The sequence below is a fragment of the Xylocopa sonorina genome, chromosome 3, assembly GCF_050948175.1.
Source record: "Xylocopa sonorina isolate GNS202 chromosome 3, iyXylSono1_principal, whole genome shotgun sequence".
Taxonomy (NCBI): Eukaryota; Metazoa; Arthropoda; class Insecta; order Hymenoptera; family Apidae; genus Xylocopa; species Xylocopa sonorina.
This window is the reverse complement of record NC_135195.1, coordinates 10846997-10865329: the sequence shown is the minus strand read 5'-3', so window position 1 is coordinate 10865329 and position 18333 is coordinate 10846997. Positions and strand designations below refer to the sequence as shown.

General features: G+C 44.4%; 1 protein-coding gene across 3 annotated transcripts in view; it reads right to left on the bottom strand.

Moving 5' to 3' along the window:
- Nucleotides 1-722: 722 nt before the first annotated feature.
- The window catches only part of Rdga (retinal degeneration A), a 57552-nt gene continuing 39941 nt past the window's right edge, over nt 723-18333 (bottom strand). For 2 of the 3 annotated variants that reach the window (XM_076892769.1, XM_076892767.1), the window contains 9 exons: nt 7622-8301; nt 6162-6556; nt 5224-5606; nt 4172-4484; nt 3709-3889; nt 2902-3249; nt 2158-2430; nt 1615-1778; nt 723-1125 (listed from right to left, as the gene is read on the bottom strand). In XM_076892769.1, the coding sequence (XP_076748884.1) occupies nt 1076-1125; nt 1615-1778; nt 2158-2430; nt 2902-3249; nt 3709-3889; nt 4172-4484; nt 5224-5606; nt 6162-6556; nt 7622-8301 (2787 nt within the window). In that variant the 3' untranslated portion in view covers nt 723-1075. Of the gene's footprint in view, nt 1126-1614; nt 1779-2157; nt 2431-2901; nt 3276-3708; nt 3890-4171; nt 4485-5223; nt 5607-6161; nt 6557-7621; nt 8302-18333 lie in introns of those variants that run through there. The other variant, XM_076892768.1, reaches the window with a different exon arrangement.

Here is an 18333-nt window from a genome sequence, read left to right as displayed (position 1 = left end):
ACGCGCCTCTTCTTGCGCAAGCAAATATGTAACGATTACATACAACACATTTTTTCCTGGTATCGAAACTAATCCTGAACAAATGCAGTTACTTGGGTTGGCGAATATTATGCAATTTGGTGAAAAATAAATAGGGAATTTTTTTAGATTGAATGCATCGAAGGAAAAAACTCTGTCCAACTCTGCGGACAATGTCGTTTCACGCGTCCTCCGCGTCGAAGGATGGGGCGGACAGCGTCGCTAAAGCGCAAGGAAGGGCGAAAATGTAAAAATCACGTCTACGTGGAACAACAGCGCTAAAAGTCTCTAAAGATAGTTTATTCGTGGACTGCGAACTCGCGGTACCTAGAGGAAATGGAACGTAGAAAAATATAAAATAAAAACTCGTACAGACGAATACGGGAAGATTACTCTCCGTGACGTTAGCTACTAGATTAAATACTTCGATTATCATCCTCCTTTGATCCTGTTACTCTCACTAATTCGGTTTCTCGGGTTTGCTCGGTGAAATATCCACACCTTTACATACAATTTACAACAGCAACATCGCGGATGAGCAAATGTCACTTACCGATCATATCCCACCGTTCTCTTCTATCCTTCTGTTCCTCTTCCAGGCGTGTTATTTACTCGCCAGCATTTATGTGCAATATCTCCATTAAACGATTCCACAATTCTCTCGTCGACGCGACGAGGAATATAATGATATTATATGAGGATTATCCTTAATAGGTACGTATGTGCCAGGCACGTGTAGCTATCGCGATATTAAACTATACGCGATGGAATTAATTTACGCGTCGGTGAAACGCGATCTCGAGGCTTCGACGAGAAAGGATCGGCGAGCATCGTCGTGAATGCTCGACGCGACACTGTCGATTAAAATCCGCGAACGATAAAGGTACCGATTTATCGCACACGACTTACGCATCGGAGGGTAAACGAACGAGATATCGTAGCCGCTTCGAGCGGCGAAATCGTTGTTCACCGATCGGTGGATCTTCCTTGGGACGCCCAATCTCGAGGACAAAGTTTATCGAGGGTCGACTCAGGCCCTACCAATTACGGCCAGGGGTCAGAGGGTGTTCTCCATTTCTTCCGTCGTCAGCTGGAACTGCTCTTGACCTGTGCACACCAACGAACAACGCCGATTTAACGATCCAATGGAATCGAGACACTGAGCGAAAGTGATATCGATAAGACGAGAGAGGCTAATCGAATGGACGATCAAAGTAACTTATTTCGAACGGGTCTCTGTCGAGTGGAAAATGGTGATGAACGGAGACCACTTTGGAGAACTTTGCTTGTTTTTATCGTCTCCAATGTCGCGATGGACTCTGTATATAAAGTAGCTGGCGAACGATTGAATAAATAAATAATTTGTATGAAGTTGCTGGTGGAAGGAAGCTGCAAAGTAATGATGAGTATAATTCGTGAACTTCTCGTTCCTTTAAAATCGTTCGATCGTCGTGAGAAGTCGAGGATAATTGAAAAACAGAGCTATTTCGATTGAACAAAAAGCTTGTAACAGCAGCACGATGGCGAGTGAAGCTGGTGGGAACGTTTCCGTGAATAAAACGCGCGGGTCCAAAGGGAAAGATGAAAAACACTCACTGTATAAATACGCTGCGAGGTCACGGTCCTCCGCTTGCAAGGCAAGATCGCGAGGTGTGTTGCCGCGTCGATCCTTGATGATTAAAGTAGCACCGCCAGCCACCAACATGCAGCAAATGGAACGACGCTTATATTGAGCCGCTTTGTGCAAAGCGGTCTGACCTCTGCAATTAGAAGGTTGGAAAACCTTTTTCTTTCTTCCCATTTTGTTTAACAGCTGGGAATAAACCTCCTCGTTAATGGTGGAACGGATGTCGCACAAACAAACTTCACGATGGGGACAAAAAATTTTCTAATTTGCGCCAGGTCGATACTGGGTGAAGATCGTATTCTGTCGCGCGGTCTCGAAAGGTCAGAGGGACCATTTTAGCCATTTACCACTTTCTTTTCGTTTTTCTATCGATCGTTTTACAGTGGCTGCAAAAAGTATTCGTATGCGGACAGCCACATTGTCAACGATTCTCATCTCACCCTCAAACACCGCAGACTAGCTACGTAAATTGACTACTACGTTTAGCAACTACTTGCATTAAGAAAACTTACTTGTCGTTGTCGATCATATTGAGGATGGTCGATGGTGCGCAAGCGATGAGATATCTGACGATATCCTTGTGACCATATCTCGAGGCCAGGTGAAGAGCAGTTTGCCCGTTGGAGTCGATGGACAGAAGCGAGTATCCTTTCTCGTGCAGCTCCTTCAAAGCCTGAAGATCGCCGATTTTCGCCGATTTCAAAATACCGTCGCTGGCCTTCTCCAGTATTCCCGTGTTGAAAGTGTGCACCTCGGAGCTGAGACCGAAGAGTCTATCCCGCGGACTGCAACAGAAAGGCGCACCCGTTTCGTGTTATTTCGACACGAATCGCCGCAGGTTCCATTTACTTTTAACACTCTACGAGCACGGTTGGACTAAAAAAACAAACGAGAAACGCGATCCATTCGTGCCGTTGATCAAAGGGTGGAAAACGAGGGGTTGCGGTGAGTATTCTTAAACAGCATCTTATTCCACTGCTACAGAGGAACTGTGCGAAAAGGATATCGTAGACTCGATGCTTATTTTGTATATACGCGTGGCGTTAGTTAACGTTCCTTTGCAAGAGTAAATGAAGCGATGCGATGGAGTAGTACCACTTACAGCTTCTCTAAATTGGACCTTCTCAATAGTAAACTATAAAAACGAACAGGTACGAGTTCGATTTTAAGAGTTGCGAATTCTTTTAACCAATTCTAAACAACAAGAAACCCGCGAGATGTATAAATAATTGAAAAAGTAAAAGAAAATCGGTCACCTGATAAAGGTAGGTGTTGCCTGACGTTGCGACTGTGAGACACTCGTCGCAGAGTTCGACTTCGAGGAGCTGCTCTGTTTGATCGCGTCTTCCGTAACCTCGTCCTCGTTCTTCACGTCCGTAGGTTCAGTCGGCGACGCATCTTTGCTCATCGAGCCTTCAGGTTTCGCGTTTTCCCGAGCCTCGACCTCAGCCGCCATTGTTTCTGGCGCTGGTTCCTGCGGTTCCGTACTCGGTTGCGCTTTGGACTCTTCCTTCGACGGCTCTTCCTTCGGCAGCTCTCGTTTCGCCGGCTCTTCTTTCGGAGACTCTTCTGTCACGGCCGCGTTTGTCATTCGTCGTTCTTCGCTATATTACACGTTCTTTCTATTAATCTAATGATACGATTCCATTACCATTACAATTATCATGGACACACGGACGAATAATGTGAAGTGGCGGTAAAGGTTCGAACGGGGTATTCATTTATCGAGGTACGAATCGGTAGTTTCGTAATTTTCGTTCTTTTTACCTCATCGTTAGCTTATGAACACTATCACCATAAATTAGCAAACGAATTCGATTACATTTTCTAAGATACATCGTACAATAGCTAGTCATTAATCAATTTTTGTACTGGAAGATCGTAAAAGAAGCAGAAAATTCAGCTAACAACTTCGACGCATTGATATGTCTCAAACGAAGACTAAATACAACGATAGAATGTATTAGGTGTTAACAGGAGGATCGTATGGCGGGACAATCACGATGAATCAATCGTAAACGAGCGAGGTAAAAGTTCGCGATTCGACGAATGAGACGTATTACCTCGGAGATGGATGAGCTGTTTCTGGTTCCTGATTGATAGACGTCTTCGTTCCCTCAGGCTCGGCCGATTGATTGGTGGCGGTCTCCTCGAGAACGTACACCACTTCGACGGCCACATCGGTCACGTAATGGAGTTGCTCTTGAGCTCTGTCGACCCTGAAGAATCGCTCCGCGGTGCACGCTGAAAATTGATTCGAACGGTTGCACAACGTAATCCAACCCGTCAACGTACACAAGCCGTGTACCCTAACGCCACACAGGAATTTTCCTCTCATTTTATATCATGCGACAGAGAAGAATAGAAAACGAATTCAAAAGTATTTGTTAATGATTAGTATCGTTCGCTAGGCTCGAAATAATGCTCGTTAATCATTTTTTTATGCATTGCTTCGACCAATTAAAGGACCCTGCAAACTGTGAAGCGGTAGCAAAGCGTACACCCTGTATAAGCAGCAATGCTCACAGTCGAGGAAGCAACAAGTGTCCATATTATGGTCTTTCGCCAGGATCTTCCTCAGGGATTCCAGATCCGTGGTTGCGTCGAGATCGAGCGGATCAGCGATCCACGTGGCCGCGGCCTTCTTCAGCATGTCTTTATCGTGATGGTACCTCTCGTAATCGGACATCTTGATCTTCATCACCGGCAATTTTAATCTCTCCAATTTGACGTCCTGCGGCGGTTTGCTCGTGTTCCTTCGTTTGGCCAGCATGGTCGCTTTATTCAGTAGTTTTAGTTCTATGATGGATGGCAGCAGTCGACAAGCCTCACCATCGACCTGAAGTATGAATAATACGATTCTTCCGTGATTAATAACATTTTACAATACGATTTCGGCTCGTGTGTATTGTTGGGAATGGTATCGAGAAAATGGATGTTGTACGGCACGTGGTAATTTTCATGTGTCCTTCGTATCAAATTTATGCAATTTTATGCAGTTTACATGGTTTCGTTTTACGAATGAAACGAATCATTGTTATTTGTTCGGTGTTAAATACCTGATACAACCATGACTCATGTATCTTTTTTACTGGCTACAGTTTAAGTCGATACTTAGTTATTTCGCTCGATTAAACTCGTTATACCAAAACCAGTTACAATGACTTTGCTTAGTCACTTGCCGTTCCTAGTTATTCCGCTTCGCAAGGATGTAAAAACAAAAGTGGTGGTTAGTCTGCTAAGGTGAAAAACGACAAATAAAAAATCGCATACATTATAGTGTACAAGCAAACAGAAGAAAAATCCAAACGATGAAAACAGTTAATGATACGTAAAATTCACAGCACAGATTCAAGCGAACGTTAGTCTCTCTCAGCTCGCAAAAATTGACGTTTAAAAATTTCGAAAATCTGCAATTTTATCTCCCTTTCGAGCAAACCGTTCCATACGTATCGTCGGTTTTTAAAACGATACTCGATACCGCAAAAGTGCATCCGCGGATCACAGAGAAAGTATGTCGACGATGATGATGCGACCAAAAAATCGTTGGAAAAAGATGCGTAAAAGGGAAAATTCACCTGCATTGGAATGGTCCTCGTGGTAATCAGTTTGGCTGTGCTGCATTGGGCGATGCAAGTACCGTGTCCGCCCGCCTGGAGAAGCGGAAGTTGGTAGGTCGTCAAACCGACGACCTCGATCATGCCATCCTCCGTCGACGGTTCCTTGGTACCGCTCGCGGCGCCCCAAGGGTGCGTTCCACCGCCGTACGAGGCGATGTTCAGGAAAACGATGGCGTGAACACGGTGCTCCTTCAGCTTCGGCGTTAAATCCTGCCCGTCGCACTCGAGCGTCACGAATTCTGATAGATCTTTCCATTTCCGTCGCACGAGGTCCTTGCCGCCCATCTGCCCGTAGAACATCTTGTTTCGCAGCCGCGAATTGAATCTCTCTGGATGCGCCTCTGAAATTCGATCAAACTCCGTTTGCTTTCTCATCCTCCCTTCCCTTTGATACTCCCTTTTCGACGAATCGAGATGGCATATTAAAGAAACACTTCTCTGTTTGTATTCATTTCCATGTGTCGTTAAAAACAACGAAATTATACTATATTCCTGTCTGAGATGGTTTGCTCTGTTAGTATGTACTACTGTCCAATCCTTCGGATTACCTATCACGTTTTATCCATACAAATCTGTTTGTAATTTATTCCAGAAGTACTACCGTCATAATATAGCAACATATTCCAGAACCATGTAATTTCAAGTCTTTTCTGCTGAAATACACGCGTTCCCCGGATTCTCGCGAGTGCGGCTACGAATCCGTTTAATATAACACTCGAAACGTTTCTCATCTCGTGCGAGGAACGTTTGCATTGCGACAAATCCTCGAGCGTCGCCCGCGCCCCGACGCGATTCAACGGTACGCGAACCGCCTCTAAATAATTGAACCAAACTGTTGCGCACCCCGCCGGAAACCCCTCGTATTGGACCCACCGAATGGTGGCTGCGGGACTAACCTCGAGCTTCGTGGAATTCGAGGGCGATGTGAGCATCCACGCCCAGGGAGAAGTAATTATTAACGACGTTCAGAGGTAGATTGTCTTTCCCCTTCCCGTTGTCCTCGTCACCCTGGGCGTCCGGGTTCCTCTCGACGACCAGCTGCCACCTGTCCAACAGCGTCGTCTCGCTCTCCCCGATGTTCGTCAGGATCTTACCGATTGGCTCGTCCGTGTAACCGCCGCCCCAACCGAGAGCCCTGGCCAGATCGTTTCCGGTTCCCAGAGGCAGTACACCCACCGCTGGTGGGGGATTCGCGCCTATTTGGTCCAGGATGGACAACACCCAACCGACCGTGCCGTCACCGCCACAGGCGAGGACTCGTAAATTAGGAACGTGCTTGAATAATTCCAATCTGAAAATGGAGGGATAGTTTTTGTGCGGTTGATTGTTGGTATTCTACCGCGGATGGAACCATGAATGTGTAAATTTAGCTTCTTGCGTGAGGCAGGGGCGGAACACCCTCTTTTTTGTTATTCCTGGATTTATGTTACAACAATGGAGGGATATTTTTCGGGTAAATTTCGCGTCCAAGTGGATATTGATATCGTTCTTTCTTGCGCTGGATTCGTGTGTGTTCGATTTTATAAATCACAGTGTTCAGCTTTATTAAACGGCTTTTGTTTTCATTTGTTAACTGTTCGAACCACAAACGTCACGTTTTGACGTGACACCGCAATTTTTCTGTAAATATCGCGTGTCACTTGCGACGTGACAGGATAGAACGAGGAGAATATTTTAAAAAATATCGTGCATCGAAAACATGCAAATACGGGATGAAAGGTAGTACGTTTCGAATATCTCGACGATTCGAAACGTGAAAATGTGGCGTGGTTCTCCACTTGTGCGATTATCAGACTCGATCGTGCACTTCTCCATCGATCTGTCGCGGACTTTCGCAATTAAAAAAAGTGTCGCGCGGTCGATGGATCGTGGGAAATAAAAAGTGCAAAGGAGGATGAGAAAAGTACCGCGGAGTTTTCACGTGAGAGTTTGCGATAACATTCATGGACACGTTGTTTACGTGATCACGAATTCAGGAAAATGAAATCCTCTAACTTTCGGTTAAACTTTCCCGCGAGGAAGTTTCGATAATAACGCGTAGCGGGTAACCTTTATACGGAAAGGTTCACCTTTATTCAACCACTTTCTGACTGCCAGCCAACCCGTGGAACTTTAATTAAACCTCTTATCCATTTATCATATTTTCCAATATTCCGTTTCGTCTAATCCAATGAACCAATTCGTTTTCAACTCAATTTCCATTCAATTAACCCATTTTTTTACTCAAATCCAACCTCGTGTTGCATTCGAGAGTGCTGTGTAAAGTGTTTAAAATATATTTTTTTCTGACTAAATAAAGTATCGTTCAAGAGACGCTGGAAGCATGACTGGTTCCAGTTACCAACCGCAAACTTACCCCATTTTGGGCCCGCCCTGCGTCAAATCGAAGACCTGCCTCGGATTCAACAGCCACTGGAACTTCTGCAACAGTTTGGCCCCTTGATTGCCGCCCGATTTCGGGTTAATGAAAACCAACACTGGCTTCACGGAAGCGGTTGGTATAGGCTTGACCACCCACAACCTCCCCTGGTCCTTCTCCTGCTCCTTCTCCTTCTCTTTCTCCTTCTCCTTGGACTTTTTCCTGGCCATGCCGGCACCAGCACCGCCAGCGGCCTTCTTCTTGCGCGGCGACTTCCTCAAGCTGCTCTTGAAGCTGCCCTTCCTCGGCAACTTGACGATCCACGAGGGCGGCACGATGATGGACGCGTGAATGCCCAGCTCGCAGTTCTCCCCTATCCTCTGCACGTTGAAGCATGCCTCCTTGTTGTGATAGGCCAGCTTGCACCAGCTGCAGCTGACCGCCACGATCTCCTTCGACGTGAAGCTCAGCTTCGATTGGAACGATTTACCGCAGTTCGCGCACTTCCCCTTCTGGGAACGACGATGCACCCAGTGGTGGTGCGTGTTCGTCTGCTCGCGATATTGTCGGACACCCACGTCCCGGAAACTCGACTTGCAGCCGAAGTTCAAGCTCGCCGCGCAGACCGCGTGGGCCACCACGCGGCAAGCCGCGCATTTCATCCGGGGTCCGTGTTTCTGTGAATTTTAACAGAGTTCATTCGACACTTCATCGGTCGAGGGACCGTGCTTTTAGTAAAATGCGAGAAGAATTTATGTGCGTAAGAGCATAGACTCTATTTATAGACTCTCAGGACTGTTCGAATTTTCTTCGCTGAACGTGAGAATTGTAACATCTAATAATTTCTTTAAAATCTCTCGGTAAGTCTGAGTGTCAGCCGCTGGTTTTTACGCGCGGGATTTCAAGGCACGCCTTTTAAAATCATAATGAATCTTATACGATTTTGCTTTTAGACTTAACAGGGCTGAAACAACTTCCCTCTATATATATATTAATTAGTTCCTGCTAATCCTTTTTACCAACTTCCGCTGGCTTTCCTGCGTCGTTCCATTTTAGCCGAGGAGCGCCAACATTTTTCGTACTTACACCTGCATACAGTAACGCGAATATTTCGTTTCAACGTAAATTTATTTAAAAACGTTTCGCAATATCGTTCACTATATTCGTAATACTCGATCGAGTGACAAATTCACATTGCCCTAGTTTGCGACCGATTAGTTTATTTATACAACTACTCTACACGCTAATCGTACATCGCGATGTACGAAGTCAAGAATTTACGCTGCAATGCTTCGCTTCGAAACATTGTTAAGCATCTGAAGTCGTAGGAATGTCTGGTTAATGAATTTCTAATGTCTCGATGCTTTTCGAGCTGTTTCACGCTAGGAAATAATGATGACATCGTATTGGATTATGCATGACTTTCGAACTAGAATTAGCATAGAAAGTCGTGTCGCGAGCCGATACGGTTATTTAAATTTGTTCGATCGTATAAAACCGCTCGTGCCAGTCATCACGCCTTCGTTTCTCGGTACCAATTATTTATTTATCGACAGACTCGTAACCGTGGTACGTGCAAATGGGAGAACGCCGCGTCTAAACGCACGATTACAGGTAGCTTCATTAACGCGTTCTCAAGAATTAATTTAGCGCGTATGCTAATCATTTTCACGCCGGTGCCTCTGAGACGCATTTATGTACGCGCGTAATTAACCGTGTGTCTGTAACTTCTTAATGTATGCGCGTTCCTTGCAGCTCCTCATTACACTTTTAAATCGCTACCCAATAGTTCCATAATATTATTTCATAATTATTGCACGGGTGAACGCATATAAAACTCTCATTTATTTCGAGCAACATTCACGCAAAGAAATAAATTTACGACGAGCAACGCAATTACGCTAAAAACTCTTCCGTCTGAATAATTGAAATGCACGTGGCATCTCCATCCTTATCGTGAGATTAGCGAACGCGAAATGTTCGAGTGGATAAAATTTCGTAGTCTACGGAAAAAATTGTTGAAAGACTCGGGAAAAACGTTAGAATCCTCTTAGCCGGTGGAAAAAATCGCAGCGCGAGCGAAATCGGATTAATTGGCGTTCGAAAACCGGCGAAGCCTCGTTAGCCGTTCTTTAATGGCATAATCGATAAAAATTGCAGCCAAGAATACCGTAATCACGGTGTATTCTGATTCCTTCGTGAAATGAACGTACCGCCGCCACTTCGTTATGCTAATTCCCCGAGCGCGCGTAATTTTTCTTAGCGCCCATTTAATGAACTTCCACGACGTCTCGCTGTACACGGGTCAGTTTCTTATCCGACGCCCGTAATAAATAAATGACTGAAAAGATAAATACGCGGCAACTTATCTTTTTGCTGCGATTAAAGGTAATTAGAGATCATTTTTCAGAACGGCTGTACTTTCACTTCTCTACTTTGAATCAGAGATCTCTGGTTAACGATTCGCCGCACGGGTTTTCTTTAAATTTACGCATAAATTATGCAGCCCTCGGCGAACAGATGACTTTTACATATTCACCATAGTTTAAAAAAGTTGATTTACACGTAAATCATAGACGATCTACTATTACTAAAAATAAAAAGTATAGCCAATCTGAAATAGTGGATATTTCCATTAAAAAAGGCAACAGATGTCTCGTTCATCATCTGCAAAAAAAGTACGCAACAAAAGAAACGAGGGAACTATCACTAAAACAACTTCCATATTCCTCGCGTTCGTCACGCTGTCCAGTATCAGCCCCTTGAAACGTTGTCGATTAAAAAAGCCGCGATATCGATTAGCAGGTCGCAAAACCGCGACCTCGTCGAGCGTACCGGAAGCTCACTTCGCGCGTGAAACTTCACCCCCGCGAGCAGACCCATCCCAGTTTCGCGTACAATTTAAAAACCAACCGCGCGGTGACGAAAAAAGGGTGGCGGGAAAGTAGAAGAAAAAAACCAGGAACCGAGGAAACCGCCGCTGAAAAATTCACGCGCGTTAAGAGAAACAGAGAAGGTTCGAGGGAAACCCTCGTGGCTGGTGTTCCACGTGCGAACCGCGCCGTTCCCTTCCGGCACGTTTCAAACGATTTAAAAAACTTCATCGAGCTCCCGTTGTTTCTGCGACGATCAAAGCGACAAACGGATCGTCGAGATGGACCATCGACAGCAGATCGCCACGAGAACGTGGGGAACAGGCGAGTCCAGAAGCGTGCTCGAGAAATTGCGACGATTCCTCCGCGAGAAACGCGGTCGAGTAGAGGAGGCGGCAGAGGGTTTTCTAGAGGGTCAAGGCTGGCCCTCGTCGAACCACTTCTCCGGCGTTTTCAGCTCCTCTCGAAGAAAAACCATCCCCCTTCCGATATTAGTCACCCGTCGCGGTTTATATTGGTCTGCATGAGTCAACCGAAACGTGCCTCGATTCGCTCCGTGCGAGCCGAGCAATTTTCTGGAGACAGTGGACAAGAAGGGAAGTAAAAGAGGGTGGATGTAGCGTCCGTGTGTTACTTCGAGCGAACGACGCGGTGCTTCTTTTTTTTCGTTCGTTATTTCGCGGAATCGGTTAATTGGTTCTTTGGTAACGTAATTTCATCAGGAGATATTGAGCTTAGAACACCCGACTGTGGAGGCGAAGATACCTTCGGTGGTACAGTCCGTTGGACAAATTGGATTGCTCGATCGAGAGCGTTCAGGGGTAAATTTCACTCTATTGCTTTTGTCTGATGGTCCCTGTTGCATCGTTCAGAGTCGTAAAATGGAAGCATTGGCCTGAGCCGAATACACATATCGCAGAGACATTGCGAATGTTTCCTAGGATCGCGAAACTGATTTCTGAATAAAAAGTGAAGGTACACGCGTATGCGCGAGGCAGAGCGCGTAAAATGTTACGAGCCCGGATTCTTGGCAAATATTAAGGGTGAATACAAAATCTGCTTCGCATGGGTTTGCTACGAAACGGAGGGATTTATATGGTATCCCGTTTTAAGAGGGGAAAGGGAGAACGTCCATCTTTTTTGTGCCAGCGGAACGGTATTCCACTCGTCCTATAAAAGAATCCAATGAACCATTAAGTGCACGGATAAAACTTTGCAGCCGCCCTTAATATCTTAGGCGCAAACTGCTTGTACCGTTTTATGCAGACCATTTTGTACATTTACGAGCGAAAGTATTATCTGATAAATAAGTGTTAAGTTACATTTCATTAATATAGATATAATAAATAACCGGGACAGATACCAAATTCGCAATTTCTAAACTTCAAATTCAGAAAACACATTGAGCTCTTCCATCGTTTTTCGCCAACACGAAACGCGAAAGCCAAATCGCCTAAGTCCGTGATCAAAATGAACAAAAATGGACGGTAACAGACGCGGAGACAAATTCCGCGAACGATTCCGTCACGCACGTCCCATACGCATCCCACAGGCGACGCTAATCATTAAATCAATAGCTTCAATTACCTTATAACGGTATAAATGTAGAAATTTGTACAAAATTTGTAAAAAAATTTCTAAAAAATTCGTAAAAAATGATATATCCTACTGCAATAAATTGCAAGGGGCATAAATTTACAAGAAAAATAAAAAAATTAATAAATTACAAACTGCAATAGTATAAAAATTGATTTCGTCAAATCGCGACCTTTGGGGAGTGGGAGGTTGAGGGTGGTAGGGATGGGTGTATAAAAGCAGTGCTCAGCCTATTCTCAGACTTTTGGCTCTCTGGACGCCGCGGCGAGAGGGTCAGGGTGGAGATGTTGCTGGTGGTTGCTGGTGGATAGCTGTGGGGGTAGTGGACACTGGTGGACGATGTTGGGCGATGATGGACGACAGTGGACAGCGGTGGAGTAGCCAAGGGTTGTCGATATTGGTGGATGATTGTGGACAGTGGTGGACAGTGGCCGACACTGGTGGACACTGGTGGACAATGGTGGACAGTGGTTGACACTGGTGAACAGTGGCTGACACTGGTGGACAGTGGCTGACACTGGTGGATAGTGGCTGACACTGGTGGATAGTGGCTGAGACTGGTGGACAGTGGCTGAGACTGGTGGACACTGATGAACAGTGGCCGACACTGGTGGACACTGATGAACAGTGGCCGACACTGGTGGACACTGATGGACACTGATGGACAGTGGCTGACACTGGTGGACACTGGTAGACACTGGTAGACACTGATGGACAGTGGTGGACGGTGGTGGTTGGCAGTGAGTGACAGTGGACGATGATGACAACACTTTTGCCTGCCGATTGGTAAGTGAACAAATAAAAGATTTAACTATTCGGAAGTGCGTTATTGGGTCCCTGCGTAGTCACCTCCACGGGGTGGGCCTGGGCCCTTGGTAACGTTTTCGAGAGACCGGTCTCTCGAAAACGATATCAAGCTAAGGACTACGCACGTAGACATAAGTATAATTGTAAACTCGATACTAAAAGTACCCGAATCAGTTAAAAGATTACGATTTATAATTTCTGTCTTGCATAAAGATTTCATAGATTTACTTTCATTATTTCATTTATTTATTTCATTATCCAACTATGATTTCATTAATTTTGTAGTAGATTAGAATAATTTAATCACTGGTACTTTTAGTATCGAGTCTTTTGCAGTACAATTTAAATCTCTCGAGTCCTTTTCAGGACTTTGAAAGTTTAAGTTGGACTGCAAATAGTTTAAGTTAATTTTAGTGAACATAATTGTACATTTAAATAATATAATTTTATAACTGTGTAACCTGAATCCCTTCTATCCTGACTTCCCTAATTTATTTTAATCGAGCATAATTGTGGTCGACGTTAATCACTTCACTGGGTATTGTTCTCATTATTTTTTCATAAACACCATTGATCGGAACTAGGGCCATTTAAAATAATCCAGCATAATCTGTATTACTTTCTATCTCTCTGTGGTGTTTATTCTCGACGGAGGATTGTTTGATGATTGGAAATCGAGTTAGTCTCTATTTTATTTTAATTTCTGCGTTTCTAAGTTTTTACATTTGGAAATGAGAATATGGTATTTCCTGTGAGTACAGCATTGAATTCCACCTTTTCTAAGATTCATTCCAATGAAATTCTTTCAAAAAATTCTTTCCAATGATGGTTAGAAATCCATTTCATTCTTTTTTCATTTCAATTTTTACAATCGACGCTGGATCAGTACTGGACCACTGCTGGATCACCGTTGGATCGCCGTGGGATGCGTGCGTCCTTAATTATAAGCATTTAGATTTAAGTAATTTAATTGTAACTCAATTGTATTAAAATTGTAAAGAAATCCATTTTCTTATCCGAAGTGAGAAATAGCCATTTCTATAATCGCGTGTAGTCAGTACCGATAAACATGCGTTATATACTCCCTTGAGCATTCTAAGTTTCTACTGCGTGAAATCGCTTCACGTAGCTTTTCATTTCTTTTCTTTTCTTTTCTTTTCTTTTCTATTCGCTCTAGATTTCGTCTTCTACAGTCACGCAGCGAAATAGTCGATACTCAATCAAACTGATGTGGTTTTCGGAGCCCATTGAGATTTCGCAGCCCTTGTCGATTGGTACGCCCGTTGGGTACTCGACTTGGGTATAGGCTTAGTACATTGGACGCGCTCACGCAGGTTCGTTCCGAGTAGCTCCTACCCCGTGTCGCTGGGGTCTTCGGACCTGCTGTAAGACGACTTGGGGCGGTCTGCGAAGTTCGTTCTTGTCGTTGAGCAATGCGTCCTACTGCTAAGTCTCGCTGAATTCTTGATGGTACCCGCATTCACCATTGGGGAGAGCGTGGTATCAGCTGTTTCGACGTAAGACGTGGCATAACTTGTTCGCGATTTGCGTCGGGTACGGTTCACCTAGTGACTAAGTGCTGAACCATCGGGTTAGAATGCTCTCGCGAGAATCTAACGCAGGTTTATCTTGTTCGTTTTGATCGCGTCGCGAATTTCATCTTGCTTCAAACTAGTTTCTTTTCTTAACTTTAGCTTAATTTTATCTTAAATATCGTACCGTAAAACACTTTAATTTTTCTAAAGTGTCGGTAGATTCACTTTACAAATTTCACTTTGGGTAAGAGAATGGCAATTCTTATCATCCCTTTCGTTAAGTCCATACTACAATTTCTAAAATCTATGTTAGATTTTGGAGAATGTATTATGGATTCCGCGTTTAAATTGACAAGTAGAGTCAGTCCTCGGTACCTTCTGTACCGAGAACACACAGATGTAATGGAGGGTGGATGGGATTAGGGAAAATAGGGATGGGTCCCTGCGTAGTCACCTCCACGGGGTGGACCTGGACCCTTGGTACCGTTTTCGAGAGACCGGTCTCTCGAAAACAGTATCAAGCTAAGGACTACGTGCGTAGATTTAAGTCGTTTGCAATCCATTAGGAACTTTCCAAGTCCTTTTCAGGACTTTGAAAATTTCTATCGGATTGTAAACTCTATAAATAGTTAAACTTGAATTAAGTTAAGTTAAGTTAAGTTAAGTTAAGTTAAGTTAAGTTAAGTTTACGTTATCGCCGTAGTTATAGATATTTCTATATATTGTATATGTGTGTAATAAAAGTGTAATAAAATTGTAAAGGAATCCATTTTCTGATCCAAAGTAAAAAGTAGCCATTCCCATACCGCTATCGCTCGTTTATTAAAATAGAACACGATGGTTCTCGCGTAAATCGGTTCGCGTTTAGTCTGTACTGATGAACATGCGTTACTAATTCGCCTTAGCATTCTAATTTTATGTTTCGTAAGATCGCTTTCAGTTGTTCGCGTCCGTCCATCGATCGTAATTCCGATTTCTATTCTCACGCAACGAGACAAAGCGGGACTCAATCAAACTGATGTGGTTTTCGGAGTCCATCGAGATTATGCAGCTCTGTTCGAATACTCCCGGGGTACTCGTCCAGGGTATGGGCTTGGCACAGTGGTCGTACCTCTTGATGAAGTCGCGACGTTGTATTCCTACCCCGTGCCGCTGGGGCTTCGGCCTGCTGTAAGTCGGTGCGGATGGTCTACTCGGTTCGTTCGTCATCGAGAGCAATGCGTCCACTTGCTAAGCCTTGCTTAGATCTCGATGGTACCCGCATTCACCATTAGGGAGAGCGTGGTTTCGATTGTTTCGACGTAAGACGTGAGATAACTTGCTCGCGATTCGCGTCGGTCCGGTTCTTCTAGTGGTTAGTGCTGAAGCATAGAATTGGAATGGTCTCGCGAGAAAGTAACGCAGGTTCATTGGTACTTGTTCGTTTCGGTCGCGTCGCGAATTTGATTTATACTTGCTTCATCTTAGTTTCTTTCTTTAACTTTAGCTTAACTTAATCTTGTTTCCATTTTTACCGAAGATTCTTATCAATTTTTCTTACATTAAAGTAGTAGAATTTAGAGTATCGTAGCGTAGACCCTCTTTCGAGACACTTTAATATTTCTGAAGTGTCACTTTAAATATTTCACTTTGGTTCAGAGAATGGCGCTCCTCGTCATCGCTTTCGTTAAGTCCATACTGCAATCTCTGAATTCCATGTTAGATTTTGGAGAATGTATTATGGATTCCGCGTTTAAATTATTAAAGTAGAGTCAGTCCTCGGTACCTTCTGTACCGAGAACACACAGATGTAATGGAGGGTGGATGGGATTAGGGTTAATAGGGATGGGTCCCTGCGTAGTCACCTCCCCGTTGGTGGACCCGGGCCCTTGGTAACGTTTTCGAGAGATTGCACTCTCGGAAACGATATCAAGCTAAGGACTACGCGCGTAGATTTAACTCGTTTGCAATTCAGTAGAAATTTTTCAAGTCCTTCTCAGGACTTTGAAACTTTCAATTGGATTGCAAACTGTATAACCAATTAAGTCATAATTTAACTTAAATTTAGGAATCAACCATTAAATCACTGCTGCACATATGCAATTACTTTTATGCAATTCACCTATTCTAAAGTCATACATCTCCTCATCTGGCAGTGACAAATAATCGCATCCGTTTACCGTAATAGAACCGCTAATTGTTCACGCGTAAATCCGTTCGATGCCAGTAAACTATTGCGCTACGTACTCGCTCGCATGCCATCGCTCGATGCATGTAAGCAGCGGATAATCTGGTTTTACGTTTCGCAAGTTCGCTTCGACGAGTAGTTCCACGGTCGGTCGCGTCTCAGCCGATTTATCGTAGGCATCGCGGCGCGCCGCGTCTTGGATAGAGGAGACGGACGTGGGGGACCGCGAGACGCGGGGATCAGCGGGAAAACTGAAATGGAAAACTCGACGGATGAACGAGCACCGATTCATCAAAGTCCCGTGCCTCTGGTGGAATCAATCTTCGTTACCAGTACATACAGACGCAACGGATTCCCGTGGAAAACCCCGGGCCCGTCGCTGACGGCCCGTGAGATTTATTTATCGCGTCGAAATTGCCGCTCCGCGTCGGGTAGATCGACGCAGAAAATTGCTGTTAAAGGGGCACCCCTGCCCACGGATCCCGACGTCGCGACGCGTCGATCCGAGGTAAATGCTATAAATAGGGTCCGTGAGCGTGATAGACTTATTGTTTGTTGAAAAAGAGTTTACTGGCTGGCTAGAAGAGCGCGGGGGCTGCTCGACGCCGGTTTATACGCGCTCGTTACCCTGACCCGTTTTAATCGGGGAGCTTCCTTGATCTTCGACGTTCGCTTTCGATCCTCGACTGCTATCCGATAAATACTTGGACTCGCGTATCTTTAGAAACACTCGAGGAAATTAGATACTGAACGGAGATTTGTTTCATTTCAAGTATTTTAGACATTTTTCTGTGTTATTATGTATAATATTTTTCATAAGTACGAAATATGATAAGAACGCGTGGTTGAGTTGGTTCGTATGCAACAGCTGGATAACTATTTGGTCTATACGAGTGTCGTTGCTCGTTGATATGGATTTCTATCAATTTTTTTGTGGTCCATGCATTGTTATGAATTAAAATAGACGTCAACTGCTAAAAAGCATTGATCGTTTCGAGAATCGACCAATGCGGTGCCATTAAATCGTCGATTCTACGCTCCGCGTGAACAACAAAAGTGTGATATTAGAATTCGACTGGCTTTCAGGTCGGTAAAAGTGAAGGAACGGGCATTTCAGAATGCGCGGCGTTGTTCGCGGGTGCAATTGCATTATTCAACCAAAATTGCCCGCCAACTGGGAAACTGTGTTCGTAACAAATGTATAATTGAACCAAAGCGCGTGCATTCGCTGAATTTTCGAGGCGCTTTAATTAAAACCCCATCGAAAACTAACGTTCGTTCCCATCGATGAAGGGCAATCGAACCTGAGGAGTCGGAAAACACGCTCGTTGCGAAATACCAGCTGAAACACGACGATCAAAAACAATGTGTTCCGCAATGCGTGATAAGTATGGAAAAACAGAGAAAAATGCGACTTAATCAGACTTAATTAGAAAGACGATACCGGGGGACATTCGAGAAGTTAAAGAATTATTCTGACGAGAACAGAAAGCACACTCGTTGATAATTAATTCGCACGTTACACGGGACGGTGTTCCCCAGATGCCTGCAACAATGAATATCACGTTTCGCAACAAGTTCAAAAGCATTTCGAGTAGCGTTAAACATAATTTAATACAAATTGTGCTTGTTTATGTGCGGTTGAGAGGGAGGGCTTCAATTTATCTTGTTACCCGGAAGCTAGCACGCGCGTACGCGTGATATAAATTGAATTTGTATCCGGTTAGAGGC